At 42.2% G+C, this 22920-nt stretch overlaps 1 protein-coding gene across 1 annotated transcript; it reads left to right on the forward strand.

Annotated features, from left to right (window-relative positions):
* The first annotated feature begins 17625 nt into the window (after positions 1-17625).
* Positions 17626-19485, forward strand: LOC121871643 (netrin-1-like). The gene is made up of 2 exons (XM_042374050.1): positions 17626-18972; positions 19382-19485. Exons 1-2 carry the CDS (start codon positions 17931-17933, stop codon positions 19483-19485), a joined length of 1146 nt encoding a protein of 381 aa, XP_042229984.1. The 5' UTR covers positions 17626-17930.
* Positions 19486-22920: the final 3435 nt, after the last annotated feature.

Below are 22920 nucleotides of genomic sequence, written 5' to 3' on the forward strand. Positions count from 1 at the left end.
ACATTAAGAGAGCAGAAGGAGAGGGAAATGAAACAAGGGACAGTGATAGAGGACTTGTGTATACAGGCAATAAGAGAGGGCTGCAACAGTAAGTAGATACACATACATACATACATACATACATACATACATACATACATACATACATATATACATACATACATACATACACATACATATATACATACATACATACATACATACACATTCATATACATACATACAAAGAAGCTCACACACACACACACACACACACACACACACACACACATATTTCCCCAACTTACATAATCTTGTGAATAACTTTCTCATAAGCAAACATACAGTACGTTCATCACAGACCCTCGACCCAGCTCACTGACACCTGTAAACTGATCGTGTGAAAGTAAGACGCTGCTAATTAACTGACGGCTGTACAGGTAACCGCCACCAGCCAGCTCTGGGCCTCTGTTTACGTTGGGCCAAACCTGTACACTATTTACATTCTTGTGTATATTTTTTTTCTAATGAGTTTTTATCAGATTTAAATGGAAAATAAATTAGCTAGTGATGGTGGTTGTGGTGGTGATGATGGTGGTGGTGGTTGTGGTGATGAATGTGGTGGTTATGATGATGAATGTGATTGTTGTATTTTATGTGGTGTTGTGATTGAAATTGAATTTATTTTTTGCGTGTTTTAGTTTTGGTGTTGGTAAATGACTTTGTGGGTTATTGTGGTAGATGGCGCTGTGGGTGATTGTGGTAGATGGCGCTATGGGTGATTGTGGTGATGGCGCTATGGGTGATTGTGGTAGATGGCGCTATGGGTGATTGTGGTAGATGGCGCTGTGGGTGATGGTAGATGGCGCTATGGGTGATTGTGGTTGATGGCGCTATGGGTGATTGTGGTAGATGGCGCTATGGGTGATTGTGGTAGATGGCGCTGTGGGTGATTGTGGTAGATGGCGCTATGGGTGATTGTGGTAGATGGCGCTATGGGTGATTGTGGTAGATGGCGCCATGGGTGATTGTGGTAGATGGCGCTGTGGGTGATTGTGGTAGATGGCGCCATGGGTGATTGTGGTTGATGGCGCTATGGGTGATTGTGGTAGATGGCGCTTGTGATTGTAGCTGGCGCTGTGGGTGATGTGGTAGCTGGTGCTGTGGGTGATTGTGGTAGATGGCTCTGTGGGTGATTGTTGTAGATGGCTCTGTTGGTGATTGTGGTAGATGGTTGTGCTAAGTGAAGCTGTGGGTGGTTTTGGTAGTGATGATTGTGGGTGGTTCTTGTGGGTAATGGTTGTGTGGGTGGGGGGGGAGAAGGTAAACAAAACGCAACAGGTGACGTCATTACAGGAGTCTTCAGCACTGTTGACCATCTCCCCCCCAGAGTCTCTTGTCAGCATCGTCGTCGTCCAGTCTGGCGTGAATTGCAATATTTTTTTTTCCTTCACTTGCAATTATTTCCACGCATCTTCTCTTGTAATTTCACCTTCAACATTCAACATCATCACTTTTTTTTTCTTACCTGTTGAATACCTCCCTCGGAAAAAAAAAATACTCCACCCTCAACATCAAAACATCATTGTGATTTTAATATTACTTGCTGTTATCGACCTAATGCTTGTTATTCTCTAGGTTTTTTTTTCCACCCCACCCTCTTTAAACCTCTTATTTACTGCATTATCCGTGAATAAAAAGAATCACTCGGTGGGAGGATCTCAAGAAAGTGCTATAACTTGGGGGGAGTTGACTAGATGGTCGACGGCTCAAGGGATTACCTCAGTGGAAGATGGACTTTATTGCAGGGGGGTTTTGTGGAAAGGGGAGACTCATGTTATAGGTTGTTGTTGCTGCTGCTGTTTCTCCCTTCTCTCCCTCTCCCAACCTTCCTCACCCCTTCCTCTTCCTCCACCCTTCCATCTCCCTCCCCCTCTCCCCCTCCACCCCATCTCTTTGTTGCTCCTCCTATGACACAACAACATGAGAGGCTGGACATACACCTCCTCCTCCTCCTCCCCTCTCCCACCCCTCCCTCTGCCTTAGCAACCACCACACCAATCGCCATATTAACCACCTCTCCAATCACTGCACCACACCAATCACCACACCACCCGTTGCACCACATCAACCATAACACCATATCCATCAATGCACCATATGAAACTCCACACCAACCACTGCACAGCCACTTTTACTACCACACTAAACACCACACCAACTATATCAAATACTACACCATATCAGCCCCACCACACCAACCACTGTATCACCATCAACCACCCCATCAACTACCACGCCAACTATCACCAAACCTGCTATAAGATATGACATTTAGTATTCTGTGAGTTTTTCCAGAAGTATGGGAAGGTGATAGGGAGGGATGGGAGGGTGATAGGGAGGGATGGGAAGGTGATAGGGAGGGATGGAAGGAAGAAATGGGAGGGTGATAGGTGGGTCGGAGGGTGATAGGAAGGGAAGGAAGGAAGGGGTGTGAGGACGATATGAAAGGAAGAATGGACCGGGAAGGTATTGGGGAAGAAAGGAGGAGGTAGGAAGGGGTGGAAGGATGATAGAAAGGGGGTGAAGGAGGAGGCGAGAAGGAAAGTGAGACGGAGGGAGAGAAGGAAGGAAGGAAGGAAGGCGAACGGAAAGATTAGCAGCAAGGGAGGAAAGTTTGGTGCATGGGAAGAAGAGAAAGAAAGATGGAAGGAGGTAAAAAATGTATACAATGAGACTAAAATAGCAAGAATCTTAAATTGGGAATAAACTTGTCGAGAATAAGATAGAAATAACGTGAGAGGAAAGATCAGTATAAGTACGTGAAAGATGTAGGGAAAGAATGGATATGACGGGAATGAAGTAGGAATGGACTTTTGTATGAGTGTGATGGGAATGAGTTATAGGAGTGGAAGCATCAGTGTCTTTGATCAGTGTAACCCCAAAAACTACTGGACCTATTTTAAGGGAACTTGACGCAGGACTTCAGTGTTGTGTGAAGAAAAATTGGCAAGATTTTAGAGGCACCGGGTCAAAGGTCAAGGTCAAAATCCGTGCGCTGAGGTGAGGGTTTGTGTTCGGAATTGCGCTCGTACAAGCATGTATGCAGAAGGTAACATACCCGACAAGCAAAGTTTACCCTGATTATACAACACGAATTACAGCCAGATTGCTTTCCCCTCTTGTTGAAGGTGAAGCAGATTGTTGTGAATCCACCCTTGGATCCAAGAATCCGTCCTTGAATCCGACTAGCGAAGCAAAGCCGTCCTCAAGCTGCTTGATGATGCTGCTGGGGCTCTGACTTTCATCTCTCCGCCGAGGCACATTAAGGCTGGCTCTCCCCTGAAGGTGTCGTTCCTGTGTAAATTCTCTGGGCTTTCATACGCAGAGGTAAAGGATCACGCTTGTTAGCCAAATGTCTTGTTAGGTAGGAATTATATGTTTACCTCTGAGATATTATGTCCCAATCTGTTTAACAAAAAAAAAATATTAAAAAACAGTTACAGTTACAGTGTGGCTTGAGATTTTGATGGTGATTTTAGGGATACCGCTTTGATTGATGAGGAACTTTGGCCGCCGAGGAACTTTCACTGACGACAAACTTTGACTGACAAGGAACTTTCACGAAGAATTTTAACCGACGTGGCCTTTGAGGTGGCGCAGTGGTCGCCAACCCTCAGGGGAGGTGGGCTGTGGTCGCCAACTTTAGAATACTTGACTTTATTTGGTAAAGTATAAGCAGTCGGGTAAAGTGGCAGCCTCACTATCTAATACTAAGGCTTAGTATTCAGTGTACTGTATCCGCACTGCCCAGAACGGACCGGACCATCATGCTTACAGGACGGATTTTAATTCTAATTTTAATTCGTACTGTCCCTGGGGGTGAAATAGCCGGCATCACATTTTTAGACATTAAGTTCCCTCCCCCACGTCGAAGTTAATGTGAAATTATGTAGCTGTGTTAGCGATTCGTTCTTTACTGCATATTAATTCTTTTCCTGTTATTTTTTTTAATACTGTAACCATTCCCTTGTACAGCTTATTACTTATGGTCGACGGGGAGTGAGGAGGGTCTGTGTGTTCTTGTTACCTTGTCAGCTTCAGGAGTCTTAAGTCAGGTTCTGGAGTCTTAAGTCAGGTTCTGGAGTCTTAAGTCAGGTTCTGGAGTCTTAAGTCAGGTTCTGGAGCCTTAAATCAAGTTTTTAAGTCTCATACAGATGTAAAACAGGCTAAGACAGATCTGTGAGCCTTAAGTTACACCCTTGAGTCTTGCACGAAGAGAGAGGTCAGGCTAAACCAGGCTCTTGAGTCTCACAGTGGAGGGGTGAGTGAGGGAGGGAGGGAATGCAGGAAAAGGAGTGAAGATGGGGTGAGGGGCGGTAAGGGATATGTGAGGGTGGAATTAGGGGAGGTAAGGGGTGAGTGAAGGTGAAGGGAGGGTAGGAATAGGAATAAGTAAGGGTGGAGAGATGGCAGGAAAGGAGGGAGGGTAGGAATGGGAATGAGTAAGGGTGGAGGGAAGGCAGGAAATGAGTGAGTGAGGGTGGGGGGGCAGGGTAGGAATGGGGTGAGTGAGGGTGGATTGAGGGGAGGAAAGGGGTGAGTGAGGGAGGGAAGGAAGGGGTGAATTGAGGGGAGGAAAGGGGTGAGTGAGGGGAGAGGCGTTGGTGTTGATAGTATAGGTGGTGGTGAGGCTACACTACCAGCCGCCGGCCTAAACACAAGAGCGAGGGGGAGCCACCCAGGCCTGTTTACTCAGAACATACACTACACTCCTACCTGGGGACTTAGACGGGGGCAGAGGGGGCTGGTGAGGGAAGGGGGAGGAAAGAACGGATAGGGTGGGGGGAGGAGGAGTAGGGCGGGGGATGGTGATTAGGAATGGCTAGGGGAGGGTGAGGGAAGGGAAAGGGAGGAGGGTGAGGTATGGCCTTCTCTGCTACTGTGATAGACACGTACTGATGAAGTAAACATAGGCCTATTGGGTTCACTGTCAGCTGGGGGAGGGAGAAAGAAGGAGACGGAGAAAGAACGAACGAAAGAAAGAAGTGAGTGAGTGAGAAGCTTCCGGTAACTATCTGTAGGTTAAGGAGAAGTATGGAAAGAGCGATGATGGTTGGTCACTCTGGTGGGATGATAAGACACGTACAGGTGAAACACACACACACACACACACAAGGACGGACGGACGGACGGACGGACGGACAGACAGACAGGAAGAGGGGAGTGTTGTTAGGACGTTCTGGTGCACCTCCTTCTGCTCGCTAACGGGGAGAAGAAGGTGTGTGTGTGTGTGTGTGTGTGTGTCGGTAATCATGCACAACATCAACACAAACACTCACAGTAACAAGATACCAATACAGCGTGACACCTTGAGGCTGACTCGACATGGGAATGGGGCTCCAGCAACAACCACGACACAACAACTCACTGTAACAACCACGACACAACAACTCACTATAACAACCACGACACAACAACTCACTATAACAACCACGACACAACAACTCACTAAAACAACCACGACACAACAACTCACTATAACAACCACGACACAACAACTCACTATAACAACCACGACACAACAACTCACTGACACAACAACTCTATAACAACCACGACACAACAACTCACTATAACAACCACGACACAACAACTCACTATAACAACCACGACACAACAACTCACTATAACAACCACGACACAACAACTCACTAAAACAACCACGATACGAATTCTCAAACATTCTTACAATACTTTTTCCTCTCAGGCATAATAGAGTCATAGTGTAATTCCGACGCCATTGTAGTAGCCATCCTTTGTTCAGTAGGTTGAGCGAGTTTTAATTAACAACCACGACACAACAACAGTACCAAACAACCACGACACAACAACTCACTAAATCAACAACCACGACACCTTAACCGACACGGCAACTCACTATAACAACCACAGAACAACTCACTGAAAACCAACCACGACACAACAACTCAGCATAACAACCGACACGACAGCTCCTTTCAAAAACAACCGACACAACAGCTCACTAAAACAACCACATTTACAGCAACTCACTAGCAACCACGACACAGCAACTCCACTAAAACAACCACGACACAACAACTCACTAAAAACAACCACGACACAACAACTCACTATAACAACCACGACACAACAACTCCACTATATAACCACGACACAACAACTCACTATAACAACCACGACACAACAACTCACGATAGCAACCACGACACAACAACTCACTATAACAACCACGACACAACAACTGCCTATAACAACCACGACACAACAACTCCACTATAACCGACACAACAACTCACTATAACAACCACGACACAACAACTCATTAAAACAACCATTACAACAACTCACTATAACAACCCATTACAACAACTCAATATAACAACCGACACAACAACTCACTATAACAACCGACACCAACAACCACGACACAACAACTCACTATAACAACCACGACACAACAACTCAATATAACAACCACGACACAACAACTCACTATAACAACCACGACACAACAACTCACTATAACAACCACGACACAACAACTCACTATAACAACCACGACACAACAACTCACTAAAACAACCACGATACGAATTCTCAAACATTCTTACAATACTTTTTCCTCTCAGGCATAATAGAGTCATAGTGTAATTCCGACGCCATTGTAGTAGCCATCCTTTGTTCAGTAGGTTGAGCGAGTTTTAATTAGTGCATTCTTAAATCAACAATTAGGGGAGAAATTTCACGTGCGATGCTTTCAGAATTAGTTCCTGGATTCTCATAGGTTCATACGTTAATTTTTTTCCACGTACAGGTGGTCTAATTGGCTGACTGACGCTACAAATAATAATATAAAAAGATACACCCATGTCATCTTAATTACACTGAGACTTAACCTAACTTTCCAACAGGATTAACACTAAGACTCTACCTTAATTTAATACGTCTTCTTAATCCGAGTTACCTGAAGAAAATTAGCATTGGGAAAGGTTGAGAATAAAGGCTCGGGAGTCCCATATCTGGCGAGGATTAGAGATACGACTGGAGTTGTTTATGAATCTTCCTGCTGCTGACGTCATGGCTCTCACAACTGAGGGAAAAGTAAATTGGTGGCGTGGCAGTGGACGAGGCTGGTGAATACACGCGGACAATACTGGCGTGTAAAGTTGTTTTTAGATTTGTGTGGTGTAAATGAGTCCGATGGCACAGGAGTTGGATGGTGTGGGTGTTGTGTTTGTCTGTCTGTGTGTGTATCTGTCTGTCTGTTTTGGGTAGTGTGTGTGTGTGTGTGTGTGTGTGTGTGTGCATCTCTGTATGGGGGTGACTGTTTTTCGGTCTATATTTGTGGGCTCCTGTGTCCATATATATAAATGAAGACATCATAAAACACCACATTATATCGCTTCTCTCTGTTTTATCTTCTTCTGCAATCGGATTTCACTGATATGTTGTGCGCTGTATATATATATGTGTGTGACCCTCCTTCCGTCCGTCCGTCTGTCCGATAAGAGCCCAGACAGATGAGCTCCCACCCCGACAACTACTGCGGGCGCCCCTCGTCTACACAACACGAGAGACCTTTCCATCAGAAACAGTCCTCATATGGCCAGTCCAGCAGTTATACCTCTGTGCTATATTAGCTGTGGGGGTGTCTGGTTTAATGGGGAGGGTGGGGATGAATTGTCTAGTTATGGGGACAGTGGTACGTACATAGATAGGTGATGAACTCGCCTTGTTCTTGGCTCTGAATTGGTAGGGAGGAGGAGGGTGTCAAGATGTGTTTAAGGAGGTGGTGGTGTTGTCATAGAGGTATAAAGCTATCTTGTGTGTGCGCGTGTCGTCTGGACCTGATTCTAGGTTCTTAAAAGTATTTGAATTTTTCTTAGTGAATGGTCATTTCTCTGTTCCTTCCTCCCTTTTCTTACCCCATCTTTCCCATTTCCTTCCCCCATTCTTCTTTTCTTTCCTCTTCTTCCTTCACTTCTCCTTCCTCCTTTCCTTTCTCTCCTCCTCCTTATCTTCTTCCTCTTTCTGTTTTTTTTTTTACTTTCACTTCCTGTCCTTTCTCCTCCACCTCCCCCCCTTTACCGACCATAACTTCACCACCACTACACCCCCTACCACTACTACCACCATCATCACCACCACCAACCCGTGTAAAGAAAGACATCAGAGAGTCAGGTCAGCACTGGCATGAGCTCGGCCGGTGTCCTGCTGAGTAATGTCTATCCAAGTTGTTGAAAAAAATGCGGAAAAAAAACACCGGTGTTCAGTAGTGTGTGAGAAACATGTTACGTCCTGTCCTGTCTTGTTGATGTTGTGGCGCTTGTGTTTGTTTGTCTTTTGGTTGTGTTTGTATTTTGGTTGTGTTGGTTGAGTGTGTGTTTTGGTTTCGTTGGCTGTGTGTTTATGTATTTTGGTTGTGTGTGTGTGTTTATATTATCATGTTCGATTTTGCATATAGTATGTGTGTGTGTGTGTGTGTGTGTGTGTGTGTGTGTGTGTGTGTGTGTGTGTGTGAAATGCTTTAAATACAGTGTTATGGACTGAGGAAACTTAAAGAAGATTCATTAGCATTTATTGATTACAATGTCTTGCAATATTTATAGATACGTTTTTATACCGAGGAACTTTAAAACAGTGAATACCGTCCTTAATTACTTCATCGGTATTTATTAATCACATGCTTTTGACAGTAGCATTTCAAGGACTCGAGCAATTCCTTTGTAAAACATTCTTAATGGGTTTTAAGTAGTTTCAGATACCTTTGGAAGGCTTTAAAAGAGAACAGAAAGACCTTTAGAAAAACGCTGGAAAAGATTGAAGTGGCTTTGGAGGCCTTTGGAAATGTTTTGTATGAGTTTGGAAAAGGTTTTGGAACAGGATTTGATTGGCTATTGATAAGTTCCACGACGTGATGTGGTGTTGGAAGGAGATGTATAAGGTTTTGGATCCCTTATGTTCTTTTTTTCGTATGCTCGAGCAGTCGTCGACCTTGGGGGGATCTATAGTGTTGTGGGGAAGTTTTGGTGATGATGATGAGAGAGAGAGTCGTTTTTGAGGCAACAAACACACCCTTCGACCACCCCCCCCTCCCCTCTCATTCCTCCTCTCATTCACCCACCTCCCTCTCTCATTCACCCTACTTCATCCATCCATCCACCCACCCTTTACCCATCCATTCATCCACCCATCCATGCATCAATCCATCCATCCATCAATTCATCTATCCACCCACCTACCAACCCACCGTGCTCTCTCTCTCTCTCTCTCTCTCTCTCTCTCTCTCTCTCTCTCTCTCTCTCACCTGATCTTCACGCAGCCACCGTTTTTACCGCCCACTTGGTAAATATCCTCACCTATCTGGGTGTCTTTCACAACACTGAGTGAAGGACCAGCTATCTCGCCTCCCTATCTCTGCTCTTCCGTCGCTTCCACTGGGGTAAAAAAAAAAAAAAGCGAAAACGGAATATTAAGTAAAAATTCCCTTCTGTTATGTCCTCCGTGCCATTCTTTTTTTCCCATTTGGTGATGAGAAACTTTTTTTTTATTCGTAGTATGGACTGGACACTAAAATTGGTGGGTATTCCCTGCACCATGTTTCACAGCTCGGTGACTCGACTAAAACTCACATACAAACATACATACATTCATACATACATACATACATACATACATACATACATAACTCAGAGGAATGTGTGTGTTTGCCTAAGTGTATGTGAGTGTGGCGTTTATTTTGTTATCCTACATTACCTTGCTGTAGTTAGGTTAAGTAAAACAAAGATTTTCATTGTAATTAATACCATGTCCCCGTGTTAACTTACTTAATGATATTCCGTATATCCATATCCACTTATAATATGATTTACTATGTCCACTTATAAAATTATATACCATGTCCATTTATAAAATGGTATATAATGTCCACTTATAAAATGGTATATCATGTCCACTTATAAAATTAAATACCATGTCCACTTATAAAATGGTATATCATGTCCACTTATAAAATTAAATACCATGTCCACTTATAAAATGGTATATCATGTCCACTTATAAAATGATATACCATGTCACTTATAAAATTGTATATCATGTCCACTTATAAATTTATATATCATGTCCACTTATAAAAATAATTACCATGTTCACTTATAAAATTATATACTCTGTCCACTTGTGAAATTAATTACCATATCCACTTATAAAATTAATTACCATATCCACTTATAAAATTATATATTATGTCCACTAATGAAAAAATTAATTACCCTGTTTACTTATAAAATGAAATGGTATGTCCCAATATCCACTCATCAGTTGACTCCCTCCCAACTTCCAACCGAGATATTTGACCTGACATAAGTTGTGACCCATCCTCGTCTAAGTTCATCTTGACCAGTATCTAAGATGACCTTATCCAGCATCCAAGATAGTGAACTAACTCACCAGCTGTCAGGAGAGAGTTCTCTCTCTCTCTCTCTCTCTCTCTCTCTCTCTCTCTCTCTCTCTCTCTCTCTCTCTCGTCACGTGTTCAGTACTGTCCTCAGCCCAGCAAGAAAAATACAAGTGAAATATATTTAAGTTGTGGTATGGCACTGTATTCCTCAAATTCCTTTATAAATGCGACAGGGAAAAATATATATATATACAGTACATCTTATTATACATTCTTAATATAGCCTCGTATGGGAGATCTATATTGCTATTTTCTTCAGACTTCATTTCTATCTCTTCAGGTGTATCGCCCCAATACATCTGTAGTTTTGTACACGAGTGTGTTCACAGGTTCATAGTTGACATGATACTGAGTTTTAGATTCATAGTTCTACACTTTGTACACTTTTTACACACACACACACACACACACACACACACACACACACACACACACACACACGTTATTACTGCTCAGCTAACTCTACACCCACTACCACACAGCCTAACTTTACAGCCACCACCTCACAGCTAACTACACCCACTACCACACACCTAACTTTACAGCCACCACCTCACAGCTAAATACACCCACTACCACACACCTAACTTTACTGTCATCGCCACACAGCTAAATTAAGAACATTTACTGCACAGCTAAGTTTGCTGACCATTCAGCTCACCATCAGTTCACTACAGGTCGTCTCTACATCACCGTATAAAAAAAAAATACCATCGGCGGGGTGGAGTCGAACCCATGTTCCTGAGACGCCAAAATCTGTCATAAATTTTACCTCCCCCACAAGCATTGGTGTAGTGGTTACAGGTCTTGTCGGGGGGAATAATTTACTGGCAAGCATAACCATGGCTCGGATGCCCTAAACCTGGTACGCTAATTTTCTTTATACTTTCGGAAGACGAGATATAAGAACGTTTCTATTTGGTCGGGATAAACGGCGTCCCAAAGATGGATTCTCATTGGTTCGTGGATTATGTTTTTTCTCGTAACAGGGGGTGAAGGAGACGTATTTATCTGTTCCATTTAAGCTACAGCCCAAAGATGGATTCTCAAAGGTTCGTAAGATAGTTTTTTATATACTCGTAACAGATGAGGGAAACGTATTTATGTTCCACTTAAGCTATAACACAAGGATGGATTCTCAAAAGTACGTAAATTTTTCTTTTACTCGTAACAGGAACTATGAGAATGTATCAAACTGAGTCATCATAATACCACAATGGAGTCTTAATTACACTGAGACTTGATTGTCGTGACAAGAACTCTTTTTATCCACAACGAGGAGGAAAAAAAAAACCCACACACATTAAAGTATGAATCTTTTAGAAGCCGGTCCGGGGAATAATGTTTAGATCCCACGAGATTGTGTAATAAATCGTAAACAATCGCGGAAGATTTAACAGGGTCGTTAGCTGTCAGTGGACGGTTGTTAGTCAAGTATGTAAACACTGCCAGCCAGCCACTCGCTACTGTGGTGTATAAACTAAACTACTCGCCGCCCTTCTTATTCTTTAATAGTCGTATGTTTAATTATTTCTCCCCGTAACTTAAGACAACACGTTACGGTATAGTCTGTGAGGAATATCGAAACTATTTTGGCTTCCATATGGGCGCCGAAATTAATTGAAGTCAGCTAATTACAGTAGGTAAGTTAGATAAGTTTTCACATCACCAATTAATTAGGAGGAAAATTTGAGCTTAACGAGCCTTTGAATATCTGTTTATAAATATTTGGAATTAACTGTTATATTCCCCCCCCCCCCTACCCACACCCCCCGACCGCTACTGTGGGGAAGATAATGTGTACATTGTTAGATGAGATAGTCAGAGTGCAGTTTCGACGCCATTTTTTATTTATTTATTTTTCTTTTTTCTTTCTTGCCGTCGGTCACATTCGTTCTCACTACCAGGAACGACGGGGAAGGGAGGAGGGGGCGGTGGAAAAGTTTACCTAGGAACCTTTTTCGAATTTTGACGTGAATTCTTAAAACAATCGTAAGTCACTTTTTCTTATACACTAACAAAGGATAATTTCAACTTAATTGCAAATCACTGTTTTCTATATGTAATGATTATTTTAACTGTAATACCATTTTTTGTAATGTACCAGTAACGTAAAACAGTTGTGTGTGTAATAGAGAAAATTTGAATAAAAACAGACCTTGGATATCAGATAAAGGGCGACCGCAAATCTATATCGCAGTTATCACACGAATGTTTGATATTCCAGTCTACGGTCACCACACGAACCTTTGATAGTCCACACTACGGTCACCACACGAACCTTTGATAGTCCACACTACGGTCACCACACGAACCTTTGATAGTCCACACTACGGTCACCACACGAACCTTTGATAGTCCACACTACGGTCACCACACGAACCTTTGATAGTCCACACTACGGTCACCACACGAACCTTTGATAGTCCACTACGGTCACCACACGAACCTTTGATGACTAGTACGGTACGGTCACCACACGAACCTTTGATAGTCCACACTACGGTCACCACACGAACCTTTGATAGTCCACACTACGGTCACACACGGTACACGAACCTTTGATAGTCCACACTACGGTCACCACACGAACCTTTGATAGTCCACACTACGGTCACCACACGAACCTTTGATAGTCCACACTACGGTCACCACACGAACCTTTGATAGTCCACACTACGGTCACCACACGAACCTTTTTGGGTATCCAGACAGCGGTTTTTAGAGACGTCTGTTGTGTTATATTTTCCTGGTATAGGTCAAGTTGGTTCTTGTTATAAGTTATTTAATAATTAGAAGACTGAGGAGCCTTAAAAGAGGTATATATATAGTGTTTTGTTATGGTGGAACCCAAGATATCCCTGGAATGTTGTTTTAGGGAATTTGATATAAGAAAGAGAGAAGAAATAATTCTCTCTCTCTCTCTCTCTCTCTCTCTCTCTCTCTCTCTCTCTCTCTCTCTCTATATATATATATATATATATATATATATATATATATATATATATATATATATATATATATATATATATATGTGTATATATATATATATATATATATATATATATATATATATATATATAATGATTATACGTCATGTAATTAGATTTTTCCACAAGAGAGAGAGAGAGAGAGGGGGGGGGGGGAATATCCCTTCTGTCTCTTTCTTTAATAGATCTACTTAAAGTTTTTAAAAGGTTTTCAATGAGAGAGAAATAGTGAGATAAGAGAAATAACCTATTTTTTCTCGCCTAAATCCTTCTCTGTCTTACATTCGCTGAATTACACGAATACACCGTCATTTACTGAAGTGGTGGGAAGAGGAGGAGGAGGAGGAAATCGCCAGCACCCCCGTTGATCTGACAGACTTGTGTTATAAAATAAATGTGTCTTCAGGAGAGGTGGGGAGGATAAAAAACAGTGGCTGGAGATTCACAAACATGTCTTTAATATCTGGCAGTGTTTCTTTGAGTACCAGGATAATATATATATATATATATATATATATATATATATATATATATATATATATATATATATATAAAATATACGCTTTGTGGCAGAATAAGGATACAATGAAACCTCTATTTAACGAACAATATTGGGATGAAAATCCGTTATATCGAGGGTCCATTAAATGTGAAAAAACCAAGGCCTGGTTAAGGTTGGGGGAGGGGGGGGACTCGTGTATTCATTATCAATTTCAATTCAATTTCAATTGCTTATTCCTTGATAGAGGAAGCGGGATCCTAGTGCTGTCACTAGGTACCCCTGTACAATAAGATATTCATTATCAACTGTATATTATTTTATGTCTCGGTAAATTAAAATAAGATTGGAGTTTACCTAAAATAAATATTTCTTTATTTATAATTTCTAGTTCAGTAGATGATAAAATGAATACACTTAACGTGAACACAATATTATAATAGATTGATTCAGGACAACAAATATTTTATATAAGTAAATTATTAGTTTAGAATACTATTGACAATGTAATACACATATATTATTTCTAGTTTAGCACAAGATGACAAAAGTTACTCTAGTTAACGCATATAACAACAGATTTATTCAGTAACAAATATTTCACAAAAGATGTACAAGGATATAGAACTGAGCAAACATTTACACAAAAGTTTTCTTCCTTAACTTTATTGCGGCAAAGTTATTCACAACATCTTTGAAATTTAATGATCGTGTGAGATCAAACTCTGTTGAGAGAATACAAAGATTGCTTAAATTTTTTGGCTGAGAGGAATGACCTCATACAGTTATTAACCAGGCAAGGAAGGTCGTAAACGCTGACCATCGCGAGTGTCCCTCTGATTGTTATTTTTTAATGTGTAAAAATTCAGTTTTCAAGGGAGAGAATTTATTTATCTTATTGTATTTATAGAAAAAAATGGTACGAACAGAAAAATGTAAAAATAAGCTTGGGAAAATAAAATACTGGAGGCCCTAGGCGTATTTGGCGTAATCCTTAACCAGGCCGTGTGTGAAACCTGCAGCTAACTAACAATATGGGGATGAAAGTCCGTTATATCGAGGGTCCGTTAGATGTGAAACCACCTTCCAACGTATTATATGGATAAAAAGTCCGTTATATAGAGGTTTAACTGTACCAGCATGTCCTATACGTGGGGAGGACTGGCTGGGTGTTTTCTGTCCTCTTGTGTATTTTTAAGTATATTTTTTTTCTGTATAAAATTATTCCTTGTTCTGAAAATAGTCTGTCAGTTATGGAAGAAAAAAAATGTCAATACGAAAACGTTATTTCGTCTTTTAAGAGATAATAACGTTTCCCTCGAAAAAAAATTCTTATAATAGAAACATTTCAGTTGATATAAAACGCTTGTCAGTATAAGACGTTTCTGTCTGTGTAAACGTTTTAATATATATCGTATCTATCACTATATTTTATTATAATTTTCGAATTAAAACATTTCTCTCAATTCATGAAAACTTCCTTCCATATGAAACGTTTTTCTCAATAGTAATTATTTTTTTTATCAATATTACATTTCCAGCAATACAAAAAATGTTTTTCAATATTTAAATGGTTTTCAAAATATAAAATCTTTCGAGAAAAGTAAAAAGTTGTTACTAAAAGCGTTGCTGCCACTTGAGAAACGTGTCTCAAAATGCTTGTATGCCATCCTTCGTGACAGTCGGTGTTTGAGGTGTCCGAAGATATCTCTATCTATCTTAGGGTGTAGATTAGCAATAAAAAACGTTCTTATTAATATAAATATCTTGTTAAAATATCTTGGTAAATATCTCAATATGAATACGTTTGCATGTCGGTATAGAATGTCCCCCTGTCAATAACGTTGGTCTATTATTATATAACTTTCCCTTCAAAATAATTACTTCAGTATGATAATAATATAAAACATGTCAATATAAATAAGTCCTTGTAATTTTAAAAACATCTCAAAATAGAAATGCGTCTCTATGCGAAGATCAAAACGTTCCTCAAGTAAATAAAGATTACTAGAATGAATCTCCAGATGTTACACTCCAGGACTCACCGTCGTGTCCATCCTCGCAAAATTGAATCCGGAGGTTCCCGAATACGTTCCCCAGAAGTCACAAAATTCAACACTTTTTTTTTTTAATCTGGAGGCCCTCAGTGGATCCCAGAAGTCATCAGCATGTCTCAACGTCTTCAGATTCCGTACCCGGTATCACCAAATGTGTCGTGACGATTACCCATCCACTCACCCGTCACCATAATCCGCCAACCCACTTACCCCATCCAGTCATCCATCACTATTATCATCCTCCCCCATCCAATCACCCATCACTATAATCATCCTTCCCATCCAGTCACCCATCTCTATAATCATCCTCCCCCATCCAGTCACCCATCACTATAATCATCCTCCCCCATCCAGTCACCCATCACTATAATCATCCTCCCCCATCCAGTCACCCATCTCTATAATCATCCTCTCCCATCACTATAATAATCCTCCCCCATCACAATAACTCCCACCGTCTCCCTTGTAATGTTATAATGTTATGATGACAAAAACACTCGAAGTCTCCCCCCCACACTCCGCTAAAATGTTCAGACTTGACGTTCAGACTTGCCGTGTTCGGTAGTAAAGCATAAAATTATTCTGTGAAGTCTAACCACGATTTAAGAGAAATGTGTTGACGATATTACACTTAATTAATCCAAATAGTATACTCTTAAGAAATGGATAATTATCTAAGTGAAGGAAATATCATAGGATATTTATGGTGGCAGGTATATTTATTAACGAAGGTAGAAAATATATATACAAGAATTATTTTTGTATCTCCATTATTTAGTTACCGTCAATAGCTGCCCCCGCCCGACCCGTGTCATGACTCATTGCTCATTGTTCATTCCACAAGATCCCATTGGACAAAGACCCTTGCTGTCAGAGAAATACAGAGAGCAAGGTCAGGTCAGGTTAAACTGTTATTATTCTGTCCGGTGAGATTCTCCGGAGGGACATAATCCAGAGGCGTTGACTTACCCACAACTGTTGTCCCGCTCCGCTCCTGCACACGTATAGTCTTCATAATTCATCCATCTAGCAAGAATTTTTTTTTTTAGAAAACTTCGTTATTGTGGCGTTGTGTCTTCTCATTAAACACACAACAGAGGCGTTAACGACGTAATTATTATGTTTTGCAAAAATACATAAAGATATGTTGAGCTTTTCACATAAACGTTTATCACGTAATGATATATAAGACATGGAGTAGATGAAGCAGCAACACCTTACTATTGTTATTATCACAATTGTTTTTTTATGTGCATTTTCTTCGCGGTTATTGATTGGGCCTCACTGATAATGATTCAGCTTGCTGTTGACTGATCAAAACGATATATCGGTATTTCGTAATCTGCTCAGTTCAGTGAGCTATTAGTGCTTTTTACATGACACTGGGCCCAGCTGTTAATATTTCATATAGATTCACAGGCAAGAAAAAATGTATCAGTTAGTGGTTTGCGGGTCAGAGGTCAGAGTATCCTGGGGATTATCCAGCTTGTAAGTCGGGTGACCAGAAGGAGGAGGAGCCGGCCGCCAAACTCCGCCCCTTACAGTCTACCGGCCCCCGCCCCCTCGCACCCCGGGCCTCAGTGTTCACTCGGACGTCGCACGGGAGAGTTGTGCACTCCCTCGCTCTGAGCCCCTTCCTGTTGTGGCCAGTGAAGAGGGATAACTCTTGTCGATCTTTCTCGTGAGATAATCTTTGATTCGTCTACAAGTTAATGTTGTAGTGGCATACAGAGTTTTATAGATAGGGTGTTTTGTAATTCGAAGTGATTTGAATATGTGGTAAATTGAAGAATGTGTAACAGATTACGTTAGTGCAACAGTGTCCAATGTGATTGTATCAGTTTCTTTGATTGATCTGTAGTGCAAACCGAGGCCTTGACCTTGTGGTTCAAATAACGATGGTGTTGTGTAGGTGCGTGGCTTTGGTGGCCGCGTTGATGGTGCAGGGAAGGTTAGGTGAGGCTACGGGTGGCGGCTATCTCAAGATGTTTGAGGCCCAGTACAACCCACCAGATCCCTGCTACGACGAGTCGGGTGGGCTTCCCAAGAAGTGCATTCCCGACTTTATCAACGCGGCATTCGGGCGGCCCGTGGAGACGTCGAGCACGTGCGGGACTCCTCCCTCGCGCTACTGTGTCACCACACAGGAGAAGGGCGAGGTGAACCGTCAGTGTGACGTGTGCGACGCCGGTGACCCTGCCCGATCTCACCCGCCTCACTACCTCACCGATCTCAACAACCCCAATAATCTAACCTGCTGGCACTCCGCCCCCGTCGACCCCCTCAAGCCCGACAACGTTACCCTCACACTCTCTCTGGGCAAGAAGTACGAGCTCACCTACATCAGCCTCCAATTCTGCGGCCAGAAACCTGACTCGCTCTCCATCTTCAAGTCCATGGATTACGGACGGACCTGGATCCCTTTCCAGTATTACTCGTCTCATTGTCGTAAAGTGTACGGGCGGCGGAGTCGCATGGTTATAGGTAAAGCCAACGAGCAGGAGGCTCTCTGCACCGACGCCCACCTGAGCCACAATGACCCGCTAACAGGCTCTGCTTCAGCCAGGATTGCCTTCAGCACGTTGGAGGGGCGACCTTCCGCTTACGACTTTGACGCGTCGCCCGTGCTGCAGGACTGGGTGACAGCCACCGACATCAAAGTGGTGTTGAATCGTCTTCACCCGGAGCTGGACGAAGCCACAGCCGACAACGAAAGCGTTGCCCAGGAGAGCTTCAGCTATGCTGTAGCTGATTTAGCTGTTGGCGGCCGGTGCAAGTGTAACGGCCACGCGTCCCGCTGCATCCCTGACAAGACCTCGGGCGACCTGGTGTGTGACTGCGCCCATAACACCGACGGACGCGAGTGTGAGAAGTGTAAACGCTTCCACTTTGATCGTCCTTGGGGTCGAGCCACCGCCCGCGAGGCCAACGAGTGCGTAGGTGAGTACCTCAAGGGTTCTCCTGTCACCTGGGACGGCCAGGTGCACCACCATACACCTGGTTTATGTTGTCTTTTAGACTGAGCTGCCATATAGTCTCCCATTTTTATTTTGTGTGTGTGTGTGTAACAGCATGAATTGTCAATGAGTTTTACGTTGCTGGCTTGTAGTACCCACAACTTTTAATCTTATACTGCACAATATAGTTATACTCCCAGATTAGTAATAAACAGTCAATTGGTGTATGCTCAATAAGAACAAGACTTTAATAGTGTTGATGTTCAGTAGACTATATTTTCGGTCGTAGAAAGTGTATAAGACATGAACGAGGCTGTGGACTTGGAGTGAAGCAGAAGTTTCATTCATGAAGCCAAGTTGCGCCACAACTCTCAAGCCCTCCCACACTGCAGTCTCCTCCCCGCCCCCGGTTATCCGCACCACCAAACACTTTGTCCTTGCGGCTGATGCTATCTTGGGAGTGACACCTGCTACACAGTTTATCACCCATCCATAGCTTTTACATCATATCTTATAAGATATTTAGACGGGTGTTGGCACTGTAACGTACATACAAGGGCATGGTCGGGTGCACTAGGCTACAAGCGCGACCTTGGGGGTGGAGCGCGACGTATGAATAAGCTGTCTTGTCTTGCCAGGAATGGGAGTGATAGATATAAGGGGCTACTTACGACGCTCACAGCTTGTAATGTGTACAGTTAGCGATTGTTCTCAGGCAATATATCCTGTTTATTGTATGGTTTGATGCTCCAGCCATGAATATATATAGCTGTACATAAGAAAAAGGCGATACACCTAAAAATGTTGCGCCCAGTATAAATCGCTTCACTTGATCATACTCGTATTCTCTGCTGTTGTAAAGACGTCGTTAACAAGTTTTGCATCGATTTGGCAGCAGCTCCCCTGGTAAATGATTACACTCTGTTTTCAATATTTGGAAGCATTGGCGTTACCCTCTCCATAAAATTAACACTAGCTGCATGATATTGGATACTTTTTGCGGAGGGTTGGCGTGTAGCCTCTGACTTAGGATTCATATACAGGCGTCTCTGCATGTGGAGGTATGAATGTTTGCATGTATATTTTGTGTTTGTATCTTGTGCACATTATATATATCAGATTGATGGGGTGGGGTGTACACACTCGAGTTCATGCATAGTCATAAGGCAGTGCATCTGGCTATTTTTTTTATTTCTTTTCTTTCAGTATTGCAAGTTGAAAGTAAGGGGCAGGTAGCATAGCATAGAGTTTATAAACTGCGGTCGAATGAGAAAGAGTTAAGCTGTTTCAGGAGTGGATGAGATGCTAGAGGGTGAAATTTGCTAGCAGAAAGCATCACGAACTGTAGAAGCGAGTACCGTAGATTAAAAAAAATAGTTTCATCTATACAGCCAGTCTCCGTAACATGTGTGTAATACAAATGCATCTGGGAGGAGCCATGTATGCCAGGTGCTCCATTGGATGGAATACTCAGCCTATTTTAGGATTTATACCCATGACGACGAAGTACGTGGCGGAACATCATGTCATTGTTTTCCTGCAAACTCCCAACAATTTGAAAGATCCTCAGTCTGCGGTACATCAGTCAATTATACTCTTCAACGTGTGTGTGTGGAGTCATTTACTAGTTATTGATTAGAATTAGTTTTCAGTTTGAAATATAAGATAAAATCAATAGAGATAATTTCATTGTGTTCCGAAAGTAAAAGATAATGAAAAAAATATTAATTGAATGTCGAAGCGAAATTATAATTTAAATTGTAATGAAGCCCGTGGTGAAGTAGCCTATCGCGCCAGATTATTTAACAAGTCCACAATTTGGGGAAAAAAGACATTTGCTGTGTTCCACTGACTGCAATTTATGAAGACTTGCAAATAATGACAAAAGCGTTGTACATTTATTGCTCTTTGTTATGTGAAATACCTTGGTTATATGCAAAGCTGTCTCCCTGAAATGCGGGTAACCTTATAGAACACGGCAGCGTATTTTACTGATGCTAATTAAACAGGTGTTGACAGTTGGTTGTGTCCACGGTGGTTGAGTACCCACAAGAGAGGAAGGTTAGCTGGTAAACCGGTCGATGTGAGTTTTTATTTGTAGTTTTTACTTGAGATTGGTAAGTCAGTTGCAGACTACAATTTTTAGCTTGTTTCACTGAACATACAAGATCACTGTATATTAACGTAGTACTGATGATTATATTAGCATGTTCATTGAAAGTATTGTAGCTGCTGGAGTACACATATTTGGCGACCAGGATCAAACTAATTATCGGAATTCAGTACGTCGGGCTGATGGCTACTGTAGTGATTCCCTATACTGGGGAGTGAGGAATGTTGGGACTCTGACTTTGGCTCAGATAACATTGTCATTATACAGTGGACCTTGGGGTGGACGTCACCGCGGTACAGTCGATGTCCCATGGTACAGTAAGCACGGCTAGGGTTTGGTAGACGCGGCCGGGGTACCGTAGGTGCCAGCATTAGACACTCCCAGGGGTTCAGTGCGTCACCGGGATAAAGTGGATGCCTTCATCGGTACAATGATCACCTCCATAATAAGGTGGGCGGCACTAGAGCACAGGGGATGTTCCTGCGATACAGTGGACTCCCCCTTGGTATAGTAGGTCTCTCCAGGGAAGAGTGGACGCGGTATAGGTTTAATGGGGGCTTCCAACAAACGCTACCGAGGTACAATAGCCATCAGTAGAGTACCTCACAGGGAGGAGAGGCTTGTGAGTGAATACCAGACTTGCTTCCCGGGGTCGCCCAAGATCACATCTACAAACCTGTTCTTCAGATGGATTTACGTCGCGTGTATATGAATACGGTACTCAAAATAATGGCAGTGATGCGGCCGCCAGACGCCGGTCAAGTGGACTGTCACTGTGTCCTACGGTCTTCAGGCTGATGTGACTGGCTTCAACTCATTAGCGTCTATTTGTTTTGTTTATCTCACTGATAAGACTAGGTGAATCACGGCAATACTTGTCCTACTCGTGTCCGTCACTCGGCCATTTTTCATCTAATCTAAGAATCACAGAACGTGTATTATTGTCTTATTATCCTCTTGAGATTTACCACGAATGAAAAAAAATGTGGTTTCTGTAATATGAGCGATAAGAGGAAATTGAAGACAGGAGATAACACGAGAAGACAAGAGAGAGGGCGAACAACACTAGTGGTCCGGAGGGGAGTAATATAAGTAATAGTTTATGTCCCTTATCACCTCGATGATGTATAAATTACCTTCCAAAAATAACTAGCGCGTGTTGTATATGTTTCCGATTTGAACATTCTTTACCTCTTTCAAAACCCCAAACGGGATAGTATTTGTACTTGGCCTTCGCGCATGGCATTGTTTGGGGCCTTTTTGTTCTTATTAAAACTAGGCCTTGAGCAAATTATATGACTAACTGCTTTCCATTTACATTTGATTAAGAGCCGGGTATATATACATTGATATAAAATAAACGGCTTTGCTCGCGCGATGTTGATGTGGCCATGTGGACTCTTGCAGTAAGCAGCATCATGCGGCAAGAGCTCGGACTCAACACGAGATTCTTATAGGTTGAGTACGGTTGGTGTGTGTTTGTCCTCATCAGCGGCTAGTTTGTATACAGATCAGGTACATCCGGCAATCTTGCAAAATAAACATTGAGAGCCGGACCCGGGTCGGCATCCATTCTAAACATATATACCAGTATATAATTTAGTCTTGCAAGATGCAATTAATGCGAAATTGTTCAATAATGAGTTTGATGTGTTGGTTTACATAAGTATCAGTTTATGGCGGCCGTTGAGTAAACCTCTGGGTGCTGAAGGGTCCTGGAGTCGATAACACCTACACGGTCTTGTAGTGTATAATCAGTTATAAAACCGGACCCGGTCGTCTCGCTCTAAATTGTATTCATCGGAGCTTGTATATACT

Source organism: Homarus americanus, unplaced genomic scaffold (assembly GCF_018991925.1).
Source record: "Homarus americanus isolate GMGI-L3 unplaced genomic scaffold, GMGI_Hamer_2.0 scaffold33619, whole genome shotgun sequence".
Lineage (NCBI taxonomy): Eukaryota > Metazoa > Arthropoda > Malacostraca > Decapoda > Nephropidae > Homarus > Homarus americanus.